Below are 23,301 nucleotides of genomic sequence, written 5' to 3'. Positions count from 1 at the left end.
CAAGTCATTACAATGGTAGGTTAGATAATTGGAAGCACTCACCATCTGAAAGCTCTTAAAGCTGTGATACACCATTATGTAGGCTACATTCAAATGTTGAAAGTTGCTGAGTGTTTTGTCTAGATCTTATACCCAATGTTACTGAACTATAGGTGAATAAAACATAACATTAATTTTATTTTATTTCTATCTGTTCCAGTCAAGAAATCATGGACAGGAATGCAACTGGCAACAGTGATTCTGGTAGGTGCATATTTATTTACTAAATATTGTAAGGATGCATATCTGTGCAATCAAATAGATTTTTTTTAGTTTATTTATCAGTGTCACAATTAGGCTTACATTAATACTGCAATGAAGTTACTGTGAAAATCCCCTAATTGCCACACTCAGACGCCTGTTCGAGTACACTGAGGGAGAATTTAGCATGGCCAATGCACCTAACCAGCACGTCTTTCGGAGTCCAGTGACGCCCGTATCCAGTAAAAGGAATGAATCTCCAGTAATTTCCACATTTTGCTTACTATTCACTTGAGTCCACACCCAGGCTTAATTAATTAAGCACAGTGAGCATCAATAATAAACAGACTCACATAATTAAAGACAAAGTGGTTGAACATGACAGGAAGAATGGCGCCACCAGCTGCTTTAATGGATCTCAGTAACTGTTTACATGTCCCCATTGACAGAGCTGGCTTGTGTATCTGTTCACTTTTCCACCACAACATCTACATCAAGCACGAGGAACTAAAAAGTGAGGATAATTTTCTTGAAATAGTGTTGAAAACTTAATCTGTTGCAATTATATCTCCTAATTTTCGCCTTTAAGAATAATTGGAATTCATATGGGGGGATTTGAGCCATATAAATTAATTTTAGCATCATATTTTCTTTGCCAACTTGGCAGATGTTCAATTTGGCAGGTGTAACACAATTGCATTATCATTTAGTAATTGCTGTGTTTAATTTCTTCACATGTCTGCAAGGCATATTAAACTTGTCATAACTTGAGGTTCCCTTTTAAGTTATGACTCTTCTTCCAAATTTCATCACAGCTCATTGCGGCATTCCACAGAAAATTCCATTCCATTCCAATTCCAATTATCTTCCCGCAGGTAGTGGTACACTAAGGTAGACTTCTATCTGCTTCCAGAGCTAGCAATTCCTGAAACAGGTAACTAGTCTGTCGCAGAGGCTTGTAGCTTGAGGGGCGCCACTTCACATCAAGTAAAGCTGACTAGGAGTCTCTCCTGCTCTTACTGCCAGCTATGCTGGAAGGATTTGCAAATTGACACTCAACCTGTTTGGCCATATTATGAATGCACTTTAAGTCATAGAATCATAGAATCATCGTAGAATCCCTACAGTGCAGAAGGATGCCATTCAGCCCATCACGTCTGCACAGACACTCTAACGGAGTATCCTATCCAGGCCTTTCCTGTAACCCCACACATTGACCATGGCCAATCAACCTAACCTGCACATCTTCAGACCATGGGAGGAAAACAGAGCACCTGGAGGAAATCCACGCAGACATGGGGGGAACGTGCAAACTCCACACAGACAGTGACCCAAAGCCGGAACTGAACCTGGGTCCCTGGCGCTATGAGGCAGCACTGCTAACCACTATGCCACCGTGCCGCAGTCCTAGGGTGGGACTCGAAGCTGGAGCATCTGACTCGGAGGCAGGGATGCCACCCATTGTGCCACAATACCTCCTACACTCAAACTTCACTGGTCTGTAATCGTCAGCCCTGCTCTTTGGGCTTGGGGCAAGTTTGTAGACTATTCCTCTTCCACCAAACCAAAGAGTCGGCAGGACTGGAAATTCCCTCCCAAAGCCAATGAACATTTGGCCACTCTCCAAATGTTCCAGTCTTGCCTGCGACAACTCCCACCATTGTTAGGACTGGCACATCCCAACCAAAATGTTTCTAATATGTCCTCAGTGACCAATTCCATACCCTAATCAATAAACAATTGTTCCCATTTAGTTTTGTTGCATCATTGTTGAATTGTACTTCCTACACTTAATAAAATATTTGACGCTTATACTGGTTAAATGCCAACATCCCATGACAAGCATGAAAAGAACATTAAACTGTGCACCATAATGGCTGGTTTCTTTCAGTCTCACATACTTGATTTGTACTCCAAGAAGTCATTGCCAGAAACATTGCAGCCACTTGCTTTTTGATTTCCGCCCATTAGACTAATGAAACTTGGCAATTGACGCTTTGTATGAAAAATCAGGAAGTTAAACCCCCAAGTCTTTCGGCAAACCACACGGACACAGAGATGAAGCAGTTTTGAATACGTCACTGATACTGGAGCCAGAGCTACATTCATTTCTCTACATCATTTGTGGTTAAAGTGTGATTGTATACTGACAGCGAGGCAGCCGTACTAAGTGTCCCTGAGTTATTATTCATTTGATTTCTATCTACTGACTGTGGTCAGTGCTTTAAAGCTTGGAGCTTTCGCTGGTATTGTGACAGGAAAGTCCCAGGTTTGATGAATTTGCAGTTCTCAGCTGGGCTGCACTGGGGAAGCCACAACGTGCATCAGCTTTACTGTAGCAGAGAAAATGAATCACTCAGTGTGTATTACCGAGTGACCATTGCTAGAAATGTGAGCCCTGCTTTTACAATCCTAGACAATTACCCTGAACTCAATGTCCAGACTCAGGTATGAAACTTCCACCTGAAAATCTATTTCATAGACTCCCTACAATGCAGAAGGAGGCCATTTGGCTCATCGAGCCTGCACCGACTCTCTGACAGAGGATCCCATGTACGCCCTTTCCCATAACCCCACATATTTACCCTGCTAATCCCCTGACACTAAGGGGCAATTTAGCCTGGCCAATCAACCTAACCCACACATTTTTGGACTGTGGGAGGAAACTGGAGCACCCGGAGGAATCCCACGCAGACAACGTGCAAACTCCACACAGACAGTGACCCAAGCCGGGAATTGAACCCAGGTCTCTGGCGCTGTGAGGCAGCAATGCTAACCACTGTACTGCAGAGGTAATCTGCAAGGATCAAGGTGAAGGTTAAGAATGACCACAAAGTGAATTCCTATTTCTGAAACCACAACTCATATTCCTTTTGGAATGAATCCGGATGAGGTACACGCCCGCTATATCCATCCCATCCATGGCTCAGCTTAATGTGTATAGCAGGATTCCAGCAGATTTGCACCATCAAGAGAGAGGCTATTATATCCAACTGTAATACCAAATGATCCAATCAGGGATTGCCGATGGGCAGATGATCTGAAATTAAGATCCACTGATAATCTCAGCGGAGATCAAATTGTTCAACTTGTAAATCACTGAAGACAGATTGAACGAAGAAGAGATTATTTCAAACCCCTTCCGGTTTTGTGTCCAGAGGGAGAAAACAGTAAAACTGGGAAGTAAGAATAGTGGTCTGAACTGGTCTTGTAGGGAGTGATTCTCCCATCCCACTGTGCTGCTTTTGTGGCACAGTGGGCCGGAAGACTCGAGCGGAGGCCGTTTTGCGGGATCCCTGTTGGGTGCCATGGCCTCCGCATGTCTCCGGTCGCTGGATTTCCAGCTCCGTCAGTTCCGCGCCGACTTCTGGCACAAAGCTGCATAATTTATGCAAATGCACATCTCCACCTCTTTTAAATCTCATTAGCAGGCCTGGGACTGAAATCTCCAGGCCCACTAGTCTCTCTCCATTGAGGCCCCCTAGAGGGTCGGGCGCTGGGCGGGGGGATGCCACCTGGGCATTGCCACCTTGGCAGTGTCAGCCTGGGTCCCCTGTTTGATTAGCTTAAAGGCACCAAATAAATCCAAATTGTAGTTGTTGTTGATGTGAGTTATTAACAATCAATCTTTGAAGACAGCAACAGTTCAAGGTTTCGATTGCTATGTACTGCATGATTCACTATGCGGCGGATTGGCTGCATTACCACCTTTATTGCTCACATTTTCATTTCAACGAGCCTGCTGGAGGATGTATTGATCAAAGGAGAGCTAATCTGTAGCTAAAAGGCAGGGCAGGTTGATAGTTAGTCACTATCAGTTATACTGCTTCTACCTATTCCTTGTAAACAACTGAAGTGGTAAAGTCACCATAGTCTCAGATGACCATAGGCTGATGAACATTTAACCTGAGGGTCACCACACCTCAGGTGAGGGGCAAGGTTGAGAAGGTAGGTCTTCATGAATAACCTCAGCTGGTACTCGCATTTGTTGATGTCTCTCCGCATCACAAACCAGCCATCCAGCCAATGGAGCTAACCAAGTGAAAAAGGCAGATAAATGGGGAGTTTTTTAAGTTTGTTTATTAGTCACAAATAGGCTTACATTAACACTCTGAAAATCCCCCAGTTGCCATACTCCAGTGCCTGTTCGGGTACACTGAGGGAAAATTTAGCATCGCCAATGCATCTAACCAATACCTATCCATCACAATTTTTAACATCTGAGAAATTGTCAATGACGCAAATGAGTTTTTAAAGAGGGCGGAAAAAGAAGAAATGGGGAAGGGAATATTTTACATGGAATGTAGAGAACCAAAGAAGGCCATTAAGCACAATGGTTCTGTGCCTGCATTCATCCTCCACGTGATTCTCTTCCCACCTCTGTTCATTTAAATCGATTAGTGTATCAGGTTTGGGGTTTATTCACTTTAATGTTCGCATGTTTCAATTTACAGATACAATATATGCATTAGTCAGAAGAGATAATCTACCACGGAATCCAAAACATGAGACAGGTAAGTTAAGATTCAACTTAAAATTCTTCCCTATTTTAATGCTACGATGAATGTTTCATGCAGTTTTTTTAATCCCCAAAAGCAGATTATGTTATTGAATACAACAATGCAGAAGAGGAAGATGAAGAAGTGTCCTATGCAGACATTGTCATTCATAATCCAAAGCAACAATGCCACAATCAATGGCCCAAGGTATTAATACAATTCAAGTCCAACTTTCTTTGTCATTTATCTTTCATGTACCTGATGTCCATTGTCCAGCATGGGGTCAATTATGAGTCAATGCCCTCTGAGGAAAAATGTACCCAGTGAAGCATTGCCACCTTTTTTGCTGAATAAAAGTCCTTTCTCTTCAAAGGTTGTTTTTTGAGAGCAGAATGGATTCATTGGCCAGCAGTATCCCTTTATAAATTCTTTAAGTTTATTTATTAGTGTCACAATGTCACAACATTTCTGTAATACTTTCTGTAGTGTAGTGGTTATCACGTTCGCCCCACTCGCGAAAGGTCCCCGGTTCGAAACTGGGCAGAAACATTCAATATAGTTCTGGCAGTGGTTCCCAAAGGGTGTGGTGTGGCAAGAGAGGATGGCAAGTGTGGCGGGAAGATTCAAGGACAATCAAAGAAACATTTTGGGTGGCACGGTAGCACAGTGGTTAGCACTGCTGCTTCACAGCTCCAGGGACCTGGGTTCGATTCCCGGCTGGGGTCACCGTCTGTCTGTGTGGAGTTTGCACAGTGCTGATCTTGGACTTCAAAATCCAAATGCAAAATGAGATCTGTGCCCTCTTGGTGTCTCTTCACAATTACAGATCTGAAACTGGAAACTAAATACAGGGCGAGGGAGGAATTAAAGCAGTTTTTAAATGTGGTGTTCAAAGTGCATCTATTTGGCACAAAGAGCAAACCATTTGTCTAACATTCTGCTCATGTGAGATCTTAGTCTTTAGCTTCTTGTTCTAGGCATATGTTCCCCTGTTCTGACTGAGAGTTGCAGGGGAGAGGCCTAGCGTGTTTAGCATCAGCGAGAACCTCCTTGCCCCCTTTCCCTTTCCCCCCCAACCCAATCTAGACATTATCTGGCCAAGACTTTGCCAATCAGAGCCAAATAGCCATCCAATCAACAGCCCTTTTCTCATGCAGCATAAATTGTTCTTCCTTTTGAAATTTGGTATTCTTGCATCTGTCCTGCTGAGTGCAAGAAAAAAAGCTTCGACAGCGTATCTCTTTTTTTCAGCAACGCTCAAAATCTTAAGTGAATGCCTCCATCTCCACTCATTACCTTTTGTTGAAAATTAATTTGTTCCTTCCTCCTTTGATTATGCAAAGGACAGCAAGCTTTGTAAGTTTCCAGGGCTGATCAGGTACCTGCAAACTGGGAGTGGGAGAAGGATTTTAAAAAAAAATTCTTTTCTGCCTATGAGAATTCTGTGGACCTTATCCAGGCTGTAAGTTGGATGGTTGCTGTAGGGAAACCCACAGCAAAACACTTTAAACAGGTGGGAATAGGAATACAATGTGGTCCCATCTTTGTGAAGCAAAAGACAACATGTCCAGCAGATGGTAGAAAAATTCAATTAATCTGGCAGCCTCTGTGGAGAGGAAATTCTGGTTAACATTTCAGATCTTATGACTCTTTGGTTCTGAAAAAGGGTCATAGACCCCGAAGAATTAACCCCTCGCCTTCCTCTCTCTACAGATCCCACTGCAGAGTGTTTCCAACACTTTATAGTTTTATTCCACGTTTATCGGATGATTTTTGAAAAAGTTCTTTTCATTTTTTTATACTTGCAGCACACACCTGATATAAAAGAGAAAAGTACTGGGAAAGACTTCCGATACATCCATGGTTCATCTCCTCACAAACACGTCGATGATACCTCTGAATATTCTGCAATTCGGATTTCATATCAGGATTTAAGACCTGCTTGACTGTGCACCAGAGATTAGCTTCCTGCTAAATTTACGGCATTATTAACAAACCTGCTCACCACTCTTCATTTTAAATAAAAATGACCTGCCGAACATCTGCAAACTGAAGGACTGTGACTGAATGAACTAGAATCGCGTTGCAGGAGTTGCATCTCACTTCATAGTGTTTCCTGCGATCCTGATCAGTCAATAGCATTCATTCTTTTTTAAGCTGCTGGAAATTCATTATGGGCCAAACAGTTTGAAACATATTTCCCCATGCCCTGGCCGTGATGAGCCACTTTGACTGTCCTTCCCCTGCTAAGTGCAGAGACGAGGCAGCAGTAATGCCATTTGTACCTGCAGCTCCGGACGTAGCTCCACAAATTGACCCTTTGTTATTTGCGGCATAAGCTTTTACGTTTATATTTCACAAAGAAGGTCCCAAACTCAGTCTCTCAGAAGCCTAGGGAAGCACTGCAGTCAACTGCTCTCTGTTCCCACTCATCGCCCATGGATTTTACAGTTGGAGATCCCGATGGCAAGAAGTCAGAACCTTAGCTGCCCTTGTTCGTGTCTACTGAAGGACAAGAGGACAAATGCATTACTGCCATCAGAACTGAGTTTAGCTAACTCAGCACAGACCAAGGGTCAAACCCTGAACAGTTTCTTCTATGTGGTTCAGAATTGCAGAGCCTGATATACTTTAAAAATCTATTTCAGCAGTCGAATTCTCAGCTTGTAACCAAAGATAGATAAATTTTTATCATTTCACTGCTTGAACGTACAAAATTGCACATTTGCAAAACAAATGTTGATGAATGCTGTCCATAACTGAAAAAAAAATTGAATGGAAATGTTTATACAGATTATTATGTGTCGGAACCTCAGCACCCAGGACGACTGTGAAAACCACTTATATTGTGAAAATAGAGTAGATTCTGTAATGCTACCACAATGCAACAATTTATAGATCACAAGGTCTACTTACATGATCTTGTAAATAGAAGAGCGTTGTGAGTCAAAGTGTCTCTTTTACACATTTGCAGAATCCTGGAGCAGGCAACTAACAATCAAAAATGTCAGATTTCATGTAAAATAATAATGACTGAAAATAGGCAAATGCTTAAGGAGGTGAGGATGGAATTAGCTGATATTCTGCAGTGCCGACTTATTATTTGCAGCAATTTGATGACGTAATATGAAATTTCTTGACCATGTATGTGGACAAAAAATCCAGTCTTCCAAGCTTACAAAAGCCGTGGATGCCTTATGATAAGCTGGAGAGAGGATCTGGGATCAGACAGCTTGCCGAATCTGGGAGTGTAGGAGACTTTGAGAGTGAGTTGCTGTGTCTGGGAACACTGACTGTAGTCCCTTGATCATAGAATCGTGAGAATCCCTGCAGTGCAGAAGGAGGCGATTTGGCCCATCGAGTCTGCGCTGACCCTCAGTCAGAGCATCTTACTCAGGCCCTATCCCCGTAACCCCACGTATTTTCCCCACTAAACCCCCTAACCTACATATCTTGGTACACTAAGGGGCAGTTTAGCATAGCCAATCCACCTAACCTGCACAATATTTGGATTGTGGGAGGAAATCCACGCAGAATGGAAATGTTTATACAGATTATTATGTGTAGGAACCTCAGCACCCAGGACGACTGTGAAAACCACTTATATTGTGAAAATAGAGTAGGTTCTGTAATGCTACCACAGTGCAACAATTTATAGATCACAAGATCTACTTACATGATCTTGTAAATAGAAGAGCGTTGTGAGTGAAAGTGTCTCTTTTACACAGAATGTGCAATATCCACACAGACAGTCACCCAAGGCCAGAATCGAAGCCAGGTCATTGGGGCTGTGAGGCAGCAGTGCTAACCTATGCCCTCTCTTCAGGAGTGGTTTATGCATTCTCGTGTCTGTTTATTATGGGAAAGAGAGGAAAGTGCAAACAAATTGAAAAGGTCAAGGTAACAGCCGTTAGTCTAAGAGTATATTCATTATACGATCATGAAACACTGGTTGGGTGGTCTAGGGCTTGGGCATTGTGGTGGGTCTGGGATTTGGGAGAAAGTTCATATGAAGAGGAAAATCCTTGATGGGATGGGTGAGCATTGACGTGCCAGTACTAGGGAGGAGAGGGACAAGGAAATTCAGATCTGTGCTTAGTTCAAAATAACCAATCAGGCAACCTCAAGGTGTTTGCACCAGTCAGATCCCTTCTCTAATCTGTTTGCGACTGAATTTTGATTCACACAACCTCGTCCCACCATGAAATTGACCAGCTCTTACTGTTAAGCACTAAGTACATTCTGTCTGTCTTTATTATCAACTCTTCAGTAAGCATGATTCTCTTTCCAAAATATTCAAAATTTCATTGTTTATGCCAAAAGAATTGACCCCAAAAAATTTTGCCTCTTGTCTTAGAAGGAAATGGTTTTAATTGAAGTTGGGGCTACACTGCATAGGGGAAAAAGGACACTGCCAATCAGTGAGCCATTCTTCATTCAGCTTCATGTCCCAATAAGGTTCAAATCACTTTTAAAAACAAACCAAAATCCTGCAACTCTCCCACTGAATGATAAAAACAGTCTTGATAAAATAAACTACTGGTGTGATTAATCGAACTGGAAGCAAAGTAGAAATTGAGAAGTTCATATAAAACTGAAAATTCAACTTCAAGTTTGTTTTGGAACAAGGAACGAAGAAAATTATAGCACAGGAACAGGCCCTTTGGCCCTCCAAACCTGCACCGACCATGCTGCCCGACTGAACTAAAACCACCTCCCTTTCCGGGACCATATCCTTCTATTCCTATCCTATTCATGTATTTGTCAAGACGTCCCTTAAAAGTCACTATCGTATCTGCTTCCACTACCTCCCCTGGCAGCGAGTTCCAGGCTCCCACCAGACTCTGTGTAAAAAATTTGCCCCCCCAGTAATTGACTCTTCCACCCTGGGAAAAAGCTTCTAACTATTCACTCTGAGCACGCTCCTCATAATCATATGGTCATAATCTTTTGTTTTTTGTTTGAACAAAGAAAATAACAAGTGGTTACAAGATGGGGAGAGATCCTTTTTTCAGTAACTGATAAGAAATGTGCTAAAATCTGTTGAAAAAATGTTATAAATGTCCTCGCTTACAATGTGTTTAGTAACATTCATTAATTCTTCTGGGAGAAATTATTCAGTAAGACGTCAGCCTTTGAGACTGTTGACTTAAAAACTTAAAATTGGAAAAAGGCACATAATGGATATATGTAGCCATGTTATTATGCAACGTATCTTTTTAAAAAACATCTTTGATATCTTAATTTAGAAATGTTGTTGCTCCAGAAAGCATTTCAAGTTATCTGATTGTACTTACTTTCTTTGTTCTTTTATTTATAAAGGAAGACTTGCATTTAACATAATGACAGATTATTCATTTTTTTCATTATTCATTCGTGGAACATGGGCATCGCTGGTTGGTCAGTATTTATTGCACATCCCCAGTTGCCCTTGAGGGGATTGCCAGGTGATTTCAGAGGGTGGTTGAGAGTCAACCACATTGCTGTGGGTCTGGAGTCACATGTAGTCCAGACTAGGTATGGGCGGCAGATTTCCTTCCCTAAAGGACATTGGTGAACCTGATGGTTTTTCTGACAATCGGCAATGGCTTTATGGTCATCGGTAAATTTTTAATTCCAGATTTTTTTTAAAATTGAAATGAAATTCAATTATCTGCTGTGAGGGAGATTCAAACCTTTGTCCCCAGAACACGAGCTGAGTTTCTGGATTAATAGTCTAGTGATAAACCGCTTGTCCATCATCTCCCCGACTAGGATTGATTATTAATTTAATGTTATAAGTTTGTGTTAATCAAGGAAGTCTGACAGTGAAAGTGTGATTGTAACACACGAAATGTTGTTGTTACAGAAAGTAAGGGTTGTATGGCATAAAATGCTATTTTATGCATAACATCCTTTGCTGGCCAAATTATTAGATTCATGGAATGACACAGCGCAGAAGAGGCCATTTAGCCCATCTTTGAAAGCACTATCCAATTTACCCTACTCCCCAGTAATATTATTTTGCTCCCACATTCAGTGTCTGCTCACTAAGTTTGCTGCAAGAAGATAAATTTACTTATTAGTGTTACAAGTAGGCTTACATTGACACTGCAATGAAGTTACTGTGAAAATCCCCTAGTTGCCACACTCCGACACCTGTTCGGGTACACGGAGGGAGAATTTAGCATGGCCAATGTACATATCTTTCAGACTGTGGGAGGAAACCAGAGAACCCAGAAGAAACCCACAAAGACATGGGGACAACATGCAGGCTCCATACAGACAGTGACCCAAGCCGGGAATTGAACCTTGGACCCTGGCGCTGTGAGGTAGCAGTGCTAGCCACTGTGCCACCATGCTGTATGGACTACTTTAACATCTTTATATTCACTAATAAATTGTAATTGATTGATATAATTTATACATAAATATATGTAAAAGATCATCAGAAACTTAACTTAAGAATCACTGCAGAGATCCATCAAATGGTCTGAACTTGCTGTAAGCATTTGATAAAGTTAAATAGGAAATGTAGTAACGAGCACTTAGGGTGCATGCTGACATGAAAGAATAACCAAAAAATCATGACAACAGGAAGGAAGTTTTGACAGCAGGAAGTATGTTCCCAGCTCAAGATTTTTAATAATATATTTGCTAAATTTGCATATTGTTACATAAGTTGAAGCAAATATTGTAGCTCTCTTATCTGCCACTGATCTCTCTGTGTTGCTCCTATCAACAGCTCAATATTGAGGTCCGTTTCACTGCCTGCGAATAAGCAGCAGAGACCTGCAGATTACTGGTCAAATTTAAATGAGGCGTAAGGCCCAGTTTCAGGTGGGCCTACCGGGAATTTGCATGTTCTCCCCGTGTCTGCGTGGGTTTCCTCTGGGTGCTCCGCTTTCCTCCCACCCTCCAAAGATGTGCAGGTTGGGTTGATTGGCCATGCTAAATTGACCTTTAGTGTTGGGGGGGGGGGGGGGGGGGGCGCGGGGTAGCAGGGTAAATGTGGATTTCGGGGATGGGGCCTTGGGTGGGATTGTTATTAGTGCAGGCTCGATGGGCGAATGGCCTTCTGTACTGTAGGGAATCTATGATAATCTAATCTACCTGTTCCGGTGTCAGGATCATTCCCTCTCTAATCCACGTTTTGAAGTTCACAAAACACATAGCAAAAGCAACAATGTGTTTGTCTCACCAATATACATTGATATTGTAAATTTTACTATAAGCTTTTGGAATTAGTCCTCTGACTTTATGAAAACCATTTAAAGAGAAGCTACTGAGCAGAATGTTGAAGAAAGTGCAGAACAATTTCCACTTGTATAAGTTGAATGGCTGGAATGGATGTGTCCGAGAAAATTAGATGCACTTCACGTGAGCAGAAAAGATAAACTTTCGTAGTGTCACAGGTCTCAGTAAAAATATCAGCTTCAAGCCCAGGTTTTTGAGAGGGACTGACACCGTCTGGTGAAAACTTTAATGAAGTTATTGAACGTTGATAAAATAAATTACGTGGTGAAATGTCTCCTTCCCTTTTTTCATGTTTATATTTTGATTGAACCCCTTACTTTGGACGCGAAGTTACAATTACTATGGTAAAAATGTCAAGTGTAAGAAAATTCAAAGAAAACACTCTTTGAGATTGGTCAGATTGCATAATCAGAATGCTTTTTCCAATGTAAATTTGTCAATACCTATTGACAAAGAATTTTAAATGTAGAAGTGGCCGAATCCAGACAACAGGAAGACAAGTTGCACAGACAGGAAGTGCGTGCAGACACATATCTGTCAAAGATGTATAACTATCTTGGCTCCAGCTGTTTCTATGTATTTGCTTTTAATTTTAGGTTCTTCCTCAAAAGTAAATGCATGTATAGCAATGCCTGAAAACCCCAGGATCAAGCTGTACGTGTTGAGTTGCCTGATCTTGAGTTGGAGGAGTGTTATCAGTGACCAAGATCAGCAAAAGGTAAACTATTAAGCCTCTTATCCAATTATCTTTGGTTTAGGTAAGTGTAATAGATCGAGGGAAACTCGATGAAGTTTTAACTGTAAAGGGTTTATTGCCAACAGAGAATTTATGTGCAAGCACCACAAGGTAAGACCAGACGACAAGTGCGATGTCTCCTCCAGATTCCCAGCCTCCAACTGCCAGTCCCTCCTCGACCTGTGGTCCACGCCCTCCTGCTGATTGGGTCAGCTCCTCACTGGGGCAATCCATAGGGTTCTTGCAAGTGCACGGTGGCACAATGGTTAGCACTCTGCCTCACGGCGCCAGGGACCCGGGTTCAATTCCCAGCTTGGGTCAATGTCGGTGCGGAGTCTGCACGTTCTCCCCGTGTCAGCGTGGGTTTCCTTCGGCCGCTCCAGTTTCCTCCCACAGTCTGAAAGACGCGCTGGTTGGGTGCATTGGCCATGCTAAATTCTCCCTCAGTGTACCCGAACAGGCACAGGAGTGTGGCAACTAGGGGATTTTCACAGTAACTTCATTGTTAATGTAAGCCTACTTGTGACACTAATAAATAAACTTAAAACAGGTCACATGACCATCAAAACATGCTGTCTCTTCAAGGGCCATCCTGCTACAGTGGGAGTCACCTCAATAAAGATGATCCTATTGATCAATTGGCATATGCCATTACTTACTATCTCGATTCACATATGGAACAGTGACATGTGGGCTGCCTGTGTCTGTGTTACTTGTATGCCAATGTCAGTTGATGCGCATAGGATGGAAAAAGGGAAGAATCGGTAAACCTCACTCAAATGAAAGAAAGCTGTGATGCACTGGAAAAATAATACTATCACATCTTCATCTCAAAAAAGCCTAGCTTAGGCCAAAAGTAAACAGAGGAAGCAATCGCTTTGAAAGTCTTCCGAGAGCATTTGTTGCTCTCTTGATGTAAAACTTGATTGTAAAACTTCTGAAATATGTGCAAACTGCCGAGCAATGCATCTGGCTTATTTAAATATAGATCGTTGCAGATGCTATGATGATGTATATCTAACATTTTAAGCAACATGAAAGATGCTGACAGTTCCTGTTTTAGAATTCACATGACAGAAAAAACATTTGACAGGGTGGAGGCACTGTGCATGAACAAAGTGAAATTTATTACCAAACATTCAAAACAAAATGGTGACCTATCTGCACTGGTGCCTATATTCACCCGTGCCCACTAAATGCCTACGGTTTCTTAATCTTCGTCACTCTTCCACTACATCTAGGTGTATCTCTAGGATCTGCAGCTGAGGTTGAGGAGGCCTGCTGACCTCCACACCCTTTGGCCTGAGATGACCTTCGGTGGGTGTCCCCTTGGAGACTGGGACCTTGAGGGACGTTTGCCTCCTCGGAGACAGGAGCTAGAGGTGTGCCGTTCAAAGGGAGGGGGTTGTTAGTTGAGCTGGAGACGCCCAGGGCCCCCCTGTACTCCTGACGATCCTCTTCACCTCATTCGGCTGCGATGCAAAGATCTATTTGACTTCAATAATGTGCAACTGCAGAATATGTTTGAACTCATGATACATACGTATAGCCAAGGTTGAACTTGTCCTCAAGAATTATCAAAAATATCTGCTCTATCTCACTAATTTGTTTTAATTAAGATTTAATTAAATAGTTTTCATTTAAATTCAATGCCGAGTTTGTTTGGGCCATGTCTTGAAAACAGGTTTAGGTTCATGATACACATTGGACTGATGCCCCCTGACTTTAGAATCATAGAATCCTACAGTGCAGAAAGAGGCCATTCGGCCCATCGAATCTGCACCAACCACAATCTCACCCAGGCCCTATCCACACACTAACCCCTCTAACCTATGCATCCCAGGACACTAAGGGGCAATTTAGAATGGCCAATCTATCCCGCACATCTTTGAACTGTGGGAGGAAACTGGAGCACCCGGAGGAAACCCACGCAGACACAGGGAGAATGTGCAAACTCCACACAGACAGCGACCCGAGCCGAAATTCGAACCCAGGTCCCTGGAGCTGTGAAGCAGCAGCAGTGCTAACCACTGTGCTACCGTGCCGCCCATTTGCCGCTTTGCCGGAATGCTCACTCAAAAGTCAACACGCTCATCCAACAATACTCCATCTCATCACCATGCAATTACTTCCATATTCAAGTTGCCACAAGCAGCCTTGACATTTTATTTGACATACCCCAGTCCCGATGCTTCTTAACATCTTCCAGCTACACAGTTTAGCCCCACGAGGCGTGTTACTTCCTCTAAGGTATTGACCTATAGCTGTGGTTTCACAGTTTAACCATCAGTTTCTGCAGAGTTAAAGACTATATTATGTATTCACAAGTACAACCAGCAGAAAAATATTGGATTTGGATGTTATGCCTTGATTGAATGTGTCAGCTCCTAATTGAGATATAACAGACCAATAATTTAGCACAAATGCTACCAAAGGATCTAAAAGAATATCTAACCAGTAAAAGCAAAGGTCTCTGTTCTTTTTGGTTCAAGCCTAGTTCTACATGCATAATATGAACAGAATTACATAGTTCAAGAATCTTTATTAACATTGCATCGGTTATGTAGAATGACAGGATGATGAAACACAGAAAAAGGACATTTGATCCATAGAGGTTTCAAAGAATTCCTACAGTGCAGAAGGAGGCCATTTGGCCCATCGAGCCTGCACTGACAGCAATCCCCTCCCCCCCAGCCCCTTAACCCATAATCCCATGTATTTACCCTGCTAGTCCCCCTGACACTAAGGGACAATTTAGCATGGCCAATAAACCAAACCCACTCATCTTTGGAATGTGGGAGGAAACCGAAGCACCTGAGGAAACCCATGGAGACACGGAGAGAATGTGCAAACTCCACACAGATGTTCACCTGAGGGCGGGAATTGAACAAGCTGGTGCTGTGAGGCAGCAGTGCTAACCACTGTGCCGCCCTAATTCTTGGCATTGAACCAAAGGGAAAATGGTTAGGGGGTGGGGGGCATTTTTTAATGCAGCAAGTTGTTATGATCCAGAATTCATTTTGTGAAAGGGAGATGAAAGTAGATTCATTCGTATCCTTCAAAAGGGAATATTTGACAAGTTAGAATTGGCTACGTTATAGGTGAGTGAGACTAACTGAGTAGCTCTTTCAAACATTGGACTATATGACCTTTTTTTCCACTCTGGAACAAGTCATATTGAGATACGAGTTGACTTGAGGTATGGTTTCCTGGGAAGGTGCTATCCTCTAATTGTGTGACACATGGCAACATTTAACAATCCAAATAAAGTTCAGTGCATTTTTTTTGTCGTCTCGTTAACATTTTAAGAGTTCAATACTAAATGAACATTTGTTTGATTAAACAAATTACGTATTTCGGACTTTAAAAGAGGATTACGTTGATTATATTGATGTTCTAAAAACCACGAGACGATAAGATATAGGAGCAGAATTGGCCATGTAGCCCATCAAGTCTGCTCCGCCATTCAATCATGGCTGATAAGTTTTTCAAGCCCATTCTCCTGCCTTTTCCCCATCACCTTTGATCCCCTTACCAATCAAGAATCTAAATTAAACTCACCGGTTTGGCTATGGATTTAAATTTAGGGGCCTGAATTTAGGTTCCTGCATTTATTTGAATACCAGTGAGGGCAGCATGAGGTCCTTAACTTGGGATGGCACGGTGGCACAGTGGTTAGCACTGCTGCCTCACAGCACCAGAGACCTGGGCCACTATCTGTGTGGAGTCTGCATGTTCTCCTGTGTTTGCATGGGTTTCCTCCGGGTACTCTGGTTTCCTCCCACAGTCCAAAGATGTGCTGGTTAGGTACATTGGCCATGCTAAATTCTCCCTCAGTGTACCCGAACAGGCGCCGGAGTGTGGCAACTAGGGGATTTTCACAGTAACTTCATTACAGTGTGAATGTAAGCCTACTTGTGATTAATAAATAAACTTCACTTTATTTATGTGGGTGCTTCAATAACATTTAGATGAGTTACTTTTAGTACAGCACAGGAAAACAGGCCCTTCGGCCCTCTAAGCACTTTATGATGTTATTTAATAGTACGAAACGTTACAAAATTAATAGGAAGTGCAGAGTCACAGCCCAGTTTTTTATGGTTACAGCATTAGAAAAAAATAAACTCATAATATTGCTGTAAATACGGAATAATTGGAACCTGAAGTGATTGAGGTAATTTCATATTTCAAGAGGCGGAGTATTGCAGTAATATTTCTGAGTGATGAATAAATTCCATTTCTTATTGCGCAAGAGGTGGATGATTTTACATCTTTGGTCCTGGGGGAGATATATTCAGTCGCAATGCCATGCTCTCATACTTACCTTGGCTCATTGGGGTGGATAGTGTTGCCTTCCTGTGTGGCACATGGGGCAATCTTCATTGATGTTATTTAATTGTACCAATTGGGCCATACATGTTGTATCCTGTTGCATAGCCTACCCTAGGGAACAAAGGTAAGTCAAATAAGCGCTACACAAATGAATTTCTCTCCCTTTGAAAAATCAAACTATGACCCAGTTTAACAGCAGCCTTCAGCCTCTGTTTCTCTGCTATTTCTGTTGCAGATCATTGTAGTCCACTGACTAGATCCTTATCTGTACTTGAGCTGTGCATGATTCCCTTTTAGAATTCATTTTTTAATGTTCATGTTCAAATGGCAGATTGACCCACCTGTCAAAGTGTAGGGATTGTTTAATGTCGCTGTTCTATTAAACTGGGCAAGCCCCCTTAAAACTGCGCCAATCTGTAACAATAGTTACTTTCCATGTTATCCTTTCCTTGTTACCGCAAACATTAGGTTGACATCATGAATATAGGCCATAGGAAACTTTTGTGCCTTGATTCAACTTTCTGGTGGTGTGTGAACTCTGCTCTGAGTAAGGATTACAGGTTGAACAATTCTGTTCCAAGAAGCAATTATTCACACAACGGTTTGGGGAAGCCTGAAATTTTCTCTGCCAAAACTTTCTGGATGCTCGATCGATTGACAATTTTGTGACTGAGATCGATAGATTTTCGGTAGGCAAGGATATCATGGAATGTGGAGCAAAGGCTGGCAAATGGAGTAAAGGTACAGGTCAGCCACGATCTGTGGAGAATCAGTACGAGACTCAAGGGACCAAATGGTCTTTTCCTGCTCCTGTGTTTCTTCATCAGAAATTTAGGGATTATTTAATTTCTGATAGGCTTGTAATTCAAAGTAGGCCACCGACGCTGCTTATCAATTTGAAATTTAAAAACAGCACAGTGAAAAAAAGCTTTGATTCCCTCAGTTTCCTGCACCAGCTATAACAAAGCACAGTGTGGTAAAGTGTATCAGCAGCTGCTAGCCAGAACACAGGACGTGGTATACTGGTGCAGAAGCAGGAAATGGTGGTTAGCTTAAAGCGCACATTATTACCCTGTGAATGGTACCTTGACCAGGTGCCAGATCCTACAAGCTAGAATTAAAAGCCTGACTTCTTACTCACTCATATGCCAACAGTGGAAAAAAATGTGCTTTAAGAACAACCTGCAATTTATGTGTAAAGTCAATCAAGTCATTTGTGCAATGTGCATTGTAGCATTCGCTGACGGTCCCATTGCTTAGTCTGGTACTAAGCCTTATGGAACATAGGCTTAGTTCATGGTCTCCGCTGACCTTAGCCTCATAGCACTAAGGGTATGGTATGGAATAAGGTGCCCACTAATTGGAGGATGGTGGTATAATGGTGAGCACAGCTGCCTTCCAAGCAGTTGATCCAGGTTCGATTCCTGGCCATCTCAGTGAGGATTTGTTTAGAACCTTATGGATGGCTACATGTGTTTCTAAATGAAGGGACAGAAACATTTCTTACGTAAAATTACAGTCAAACTTTGATGGGCAATTAAATAAAATGGACATTATTCTAGGTTGATCATTGAAGAGGGCCCAGTTGGCTGAGTATCCAGGTGAGATTTATCACCTTAGGAAGGGAGAACCGATACCCAGTTAAAGACCCTGACTCTGAAATATTTTGCTCGAATAATGACAAAGATTAAGCAATTAGTGTCCGATATTGATTTGTTCAGAAGTGGTTTTGTAAGTTTGGTGGAAATCTCACTTGTCAAAAGTGGATATCAGAGTTTCTGATCAGATGCACAAGGTTCCTGCTAGAAGTGCGATATAGATGATAATCTCATCTCTACTGGGACTTTAGTCTCAATCAGTGCACAGGCGCAATCTGTGGAGTTAGACCTTACTTTCTCTTGCCTTTGTGGCTTTAGTCAGTGTATGCAGGGACCTCAGGAAATTTCTTAGTTTGGATGACTTTCTTCAATGTGATTTATTATAACAGTCCAGCCCTTCACTTCTTGACTATGCCTCGGTACGATCCCCATGAGGAACCCATAAACAAAAATAACCAAACTTAGAAAGCAGAAATTACCAACAAGATTTCACTTTTAGTAACTCCAACTTTAACGTAAATCAAAATCAATTCAAATTAAACATAAATTAACAGATGAATGATACTTCAAGTAAAAGGATAAGCTTTACAGCAAATAGTTAATACATTAAAAATACCTATTACATGACTACAAGCACCCGCAAAAATGTGGTGCTATGTAGCTACACTGTTTCACAATATAAAAGCAAATTACTGTGGATGCTGGAATTTGAAACAAAAAAAGGAAGTACTGGAAAATCATAGCAAGTCTGCTGCGATTTCAACTTGCTGACATTTTCCAGCACTTTCTGTTTCCATTCCACAATATGTTGTTCTTTATTCATACAAGTATTGGTCAGAAATCTTATCCAGCAACAGCTTTCATCTTTGAGTTCGGTGGGTGTCATTATCATCAGTACTGCACACTGCGATAGACCATCTCTTCCTCACATCACAACTGTCCAGGTGCTGACCAACCAATAACATCCTGATTCATGGTTTGGCCACTTCTGGGAAAACAGCCAACTTTTAGCCATCTCTGAACTATTATCACTTCATTCCAGGTTTTAGATCATTTTAGCCAGCTTACACAGTGCCTCCCAGACAGACCCTGTCTCCTTTTCTGCTACGTGATGGACTGAGTTCTGAGAGTCATTTGTTTCTTCTTCTCATAAGAGTTTTTTGTGGTCCTCTTTTTTATCTCTGTCTACTTTCTCTTTGTGTCTCCAACTATGTGCTGATAATCTTCATGCTCCAACTCCTCTGTTAGTTGCTGTTCTTTGTGCTTGCCAGACACATAGAATCATAGAAACCCTATAGTGCAGAAGGAGGCCATTTGGCCCATTGAGTCTGCACCGACAACAATCCCACCTAGGCCCTATCCCTGTAACCCCACATATTTACCCCACTCATCCCTCTAAGCTGTGCATCCCGGGGACACTAAGGGGCAATTTAGTATGGCCAATGCACCTAACCTGCACATCTTTGGACTGTGGGAGGAAACCCATGCAGACACGGAGAGAATGTGCAAACTCCACACAGACAGTGACCCAAGCTGGGAATCAAACCCAGGTTCATGAAGGTGTGAAACAGTAGTGCTATCCACTGTGACACCGTGCTGCCCAAAGACTGGAATTTTACCGTTCTGTCCGCTATGGGAATCGGAGCGGGTGAGGGGTGGAATCTGGAAAGGTCCATTGACCTCAGGCGGGTTTTTAGGATTTCGGAGCGAATGAGGCTGTAAGATCCAGCCCAATTTCCTTGTTAACTTCCTTCCAGTTGGTAATACTGGTAATGAGGTCACATGACCTGGTTCACATGAACCAGTTTGTTTTTTTTGGTTATTCATTCAGGGGACGTGTGCACCTCTGGCTGGGCCAGCATCTGTTCCTCATCCCTAATTATCCTTGAACTGAGTGGCTTGCAGAGGGCATTTAGAATCAACCATTGCTCTGGGTCTGGAGTCACATATAGGCCAGACTAGGACAGCAGATTTCCTCCCCTAAAGGACGTTAGTGAACCAGATGGGTTTTTACAACAATCGACAATTCCAGATTTTTTATTGAATTCAAACATCACCATCTGCCATGGTGGGATTTGAACCCTGGTTCCCAGAGCATTATCCTGGATTACTAGCCCAGTGATAATACCACTGTGCCAACGCCTTGCCCTAGCATTTCTTATGATCCTAGAAATTATTTTTTATTTATTAATGGAAAGTGGGCATTGTTGGCGGGGCCAAATTTTATTGCTGATCTCAGTTATCCTTGGGAAGGTGATGGCAAGCCACCTTCATTGACCACTGCGCTTCATGTGATATAGATACACACACACAGTGCCTTTAGGAATGCAGTTCCAGGATCGTGACTCCAGCGACAGTCAAGGAAACATAATATATTTCCAAGTCAGGATAAGAACAACAAAGAACAAAGAACAATACAGCACAGGAACAGGCCCTTCGGCCCTCCAAGCCCGCGCCGCTCCCCGGTCCAGGATTGAATCCTGAATTCAGGATCCCCGCCCAATTTTCCAGCCTATCTACATACCAATATCCTATCCCTCACAGCTACGATGCTTTGTTCATCACAACCTATTAACTCACCCCCACCCCCCCATTCCAGACCATGTGATCTCCAGGGAGAGGCGAAAACCCAGAGTGAAAACCCCAGGGCCAATATGGGGAAAAAAAAATCTGGGAAATTCCTCTCCGACCCCCTGAGGCGATCGAAACGAGTCCAGGAGATCACACTGGCCCTGATCGGAAAATGCTTCCCAACCCTAGTCATTTCCACTTCCACGAACACCATATGAATTCCCTGCCCCCGAGACAGGTTCCCAACTATCCGCAGTCTCGCTCTGTACTGGCACCAGCAAGATGATCATAGAATGAAGCCTTGAAACGAGAAACAAGGAACAATTAGCCCGCGCCGCTCCCTGGTCCAAACTAGACCACTCTTTTGTATCCCTCCATTCCCACTCCGTTCATATAGCTGTCTAGATAAGTCTTAAACGTTCCCAGTGTGTCCGCCTCCACCACCTTGCCCGGCAACACATTCCAGGCCCCCACGACCCTCTGTGTAAAATATGTCCTTCTGATATCTGTGTTAAACCTCCCCCCCTTCACCTTGAACCTATGACCCCTCGTGAACGTCACCACCGACCCGGGGAAAAGCTTCCCACCGTTCACCCTATCTATGCCTTTCATAATTTTATACACCTCTATTAAGTCTCCCCTCATCCTCCGTCTTTCCAAGGAGAACAACCCCAGTTTCCCCAATCTCTCCTCATAACCAAGCCCCTCCATACCAGGCAACATCCTGGTAAACCTCCTCTGTACTCTCTCCAAAGCCTTCACATCCTTCTGGTAGTGTGGCGACCAGAACTGGACGCAGTATTCCAAATGCGGCCGAACCAACGTTCTATACATCTGCAACATCAGACCCCAACTTTTATACTCTATGCCCCGTCCTATAAAGGCAAGCATGCCATATGCCTTCTTCACCACCTTCTCCACCTGTGACGTCACCTTCAAAGATCTGTGGACTTGCACACCCAGGTCCCTCTGCGTCTCTACACCCTTTATGGTTCTTCCATTTATCGTGTAGCTCCTCCCTACATTATTCCCACCAAAATGCATCACTTCGCATTTATCAGGATTGAACTCCATCTGCCATTTCCTTGCCCAAATTTCCAGCCTATCTATATCCTTCTGTAGCCTCTGACAATGTTCCTCACTATCTGCAAGTCCTGCCAGTTTTGTGTCGTCCGCAAACTTACTGATCACCCCAGTTACTCCTTCTTCCAGATCATTTATATAAATCACAAACAGCAGAGGTCCCAATACAGAGCCCTGCGGTACACCACTAGTCACAGGCCTCCAGCCGGAAAAAGACCCTTCCACTACCACCCTCTGTCTTCTATGACCAAGCCAGTTCTCCACCCATCTAGCCACCTCCCCCTTTATCCCATGGGATCCAACCTTTTTCACTAGCCTACCATGAGGGACTTTGTCAAACGCTTAACTGAAGTCCATATAGACAACATCCACGGCCCTTCCTTCGTCAACCATTTTGGTCACTTCTTCAAAAAACACCACCAGGTTAGTGAGGCATGACCTCCCTCTCACAAAACCATGCTGACTATCGTTAATGAGTTTATTCCTTTCTAAATGCGCATACATCCTATCTCTAAGAATCTTCTCCAACAACTTCCCCACCACGGACGTCAAGCTCACCGGCCTATAATTACCCGGGTTATCCTTCCTACCCTTCTTAAATAACGGGACCACATTGGCTATCCTCCAAATCCTCTGGGACCTCACCTGCGTCCAGTGACGAGACAAAGATTTGCGTCAGAGGCCCAACGATTTCACCTCTCGTCTCCCTGAGCAGCCTTGGATAGATTCCATCAGGCCCTGGGGATTTGTCAGTCTTTATATTCTCTAACAAACCTAACACTTCCTCCTTTGTAATGGAGATTTTCTCCAACGGTTCAACACTCCCCTCAGAGACACTCCCAGTCATCACATCCCTCTCCTTTGTGAATACCGACGCAAAGTATTCATTTAGGATCTCCCCTACTTCTTTGGGCTCCAAGCATAAGTCCCCACTTTTGTCCCTGAGAGGTCTGATTTTTTCCCTCACAACCCTTTTGTTCCTAACGTATGAATAAAATGCCTTGGG

General features: G+C 42.9%; 1 protein-coding gene and 1 non-coding gene across 2 annotated transcripts in view; both read left to right on the top strand.

Moving 5' to 3' along the window:
- Positions 1-7,570, top strand: part of LOC144480030 (sialic acid-binding Ig-like lectin 12) — a 62,829-nt gene extending 55,259 nt beyond the window's left edge. The window contains exons 7-10 of the mRNA XM_078199182.1: positions 200-243; positions 4,695-4,754; positions 4,837-4,946; positions 6,548-7,570. Coding sequence (XP_078055308.1) covers positions 200-243; positions 4,695-4,754; positions 4,837-4,946; positions 6,548-6,685 — 352 coding nt within the window. The 3' untranslated portion in view covers positions 6,686-7,570. The remainder of the gene's footprint in view (positions 1-199; positions 244-4,694; positions 4,755-4,836; positions 4,947-6,547) is intronic.
- Positions 7,571-18,407: 10,837 nt separating this feature from the next.
- Positions 18,408-18,479, top strand: trnag-ucc (transfer RNA glycine (anticodon UCC)). The gene has a single exon. It is a non-coding gene; the product is annotated as a tRNA-Gly (tRNA).
- Positions 18,480-23,301: the final 4,822 nt, after the last annotated feature.

Source organism: Mustelus asterias, chromosome 27, assembly GCF_964213995.1.
Source record: "Mustelus asterias chromosome 27, sMusAst1.hap1.1, whole genome shotgun sequence".
Classification (NCBI taxonomy): Eukaryota; Metazoa; Chordata; class Chondrichthyes; order Carcharhiniformes; family Triakidae; genus Mustelus; species Mustelus asterias.
The sequence above is the reverse complement of the archived record's forward strand: the minus strand, read 5'-3'. Positions and strand labels throughout refer to the sequence as shown.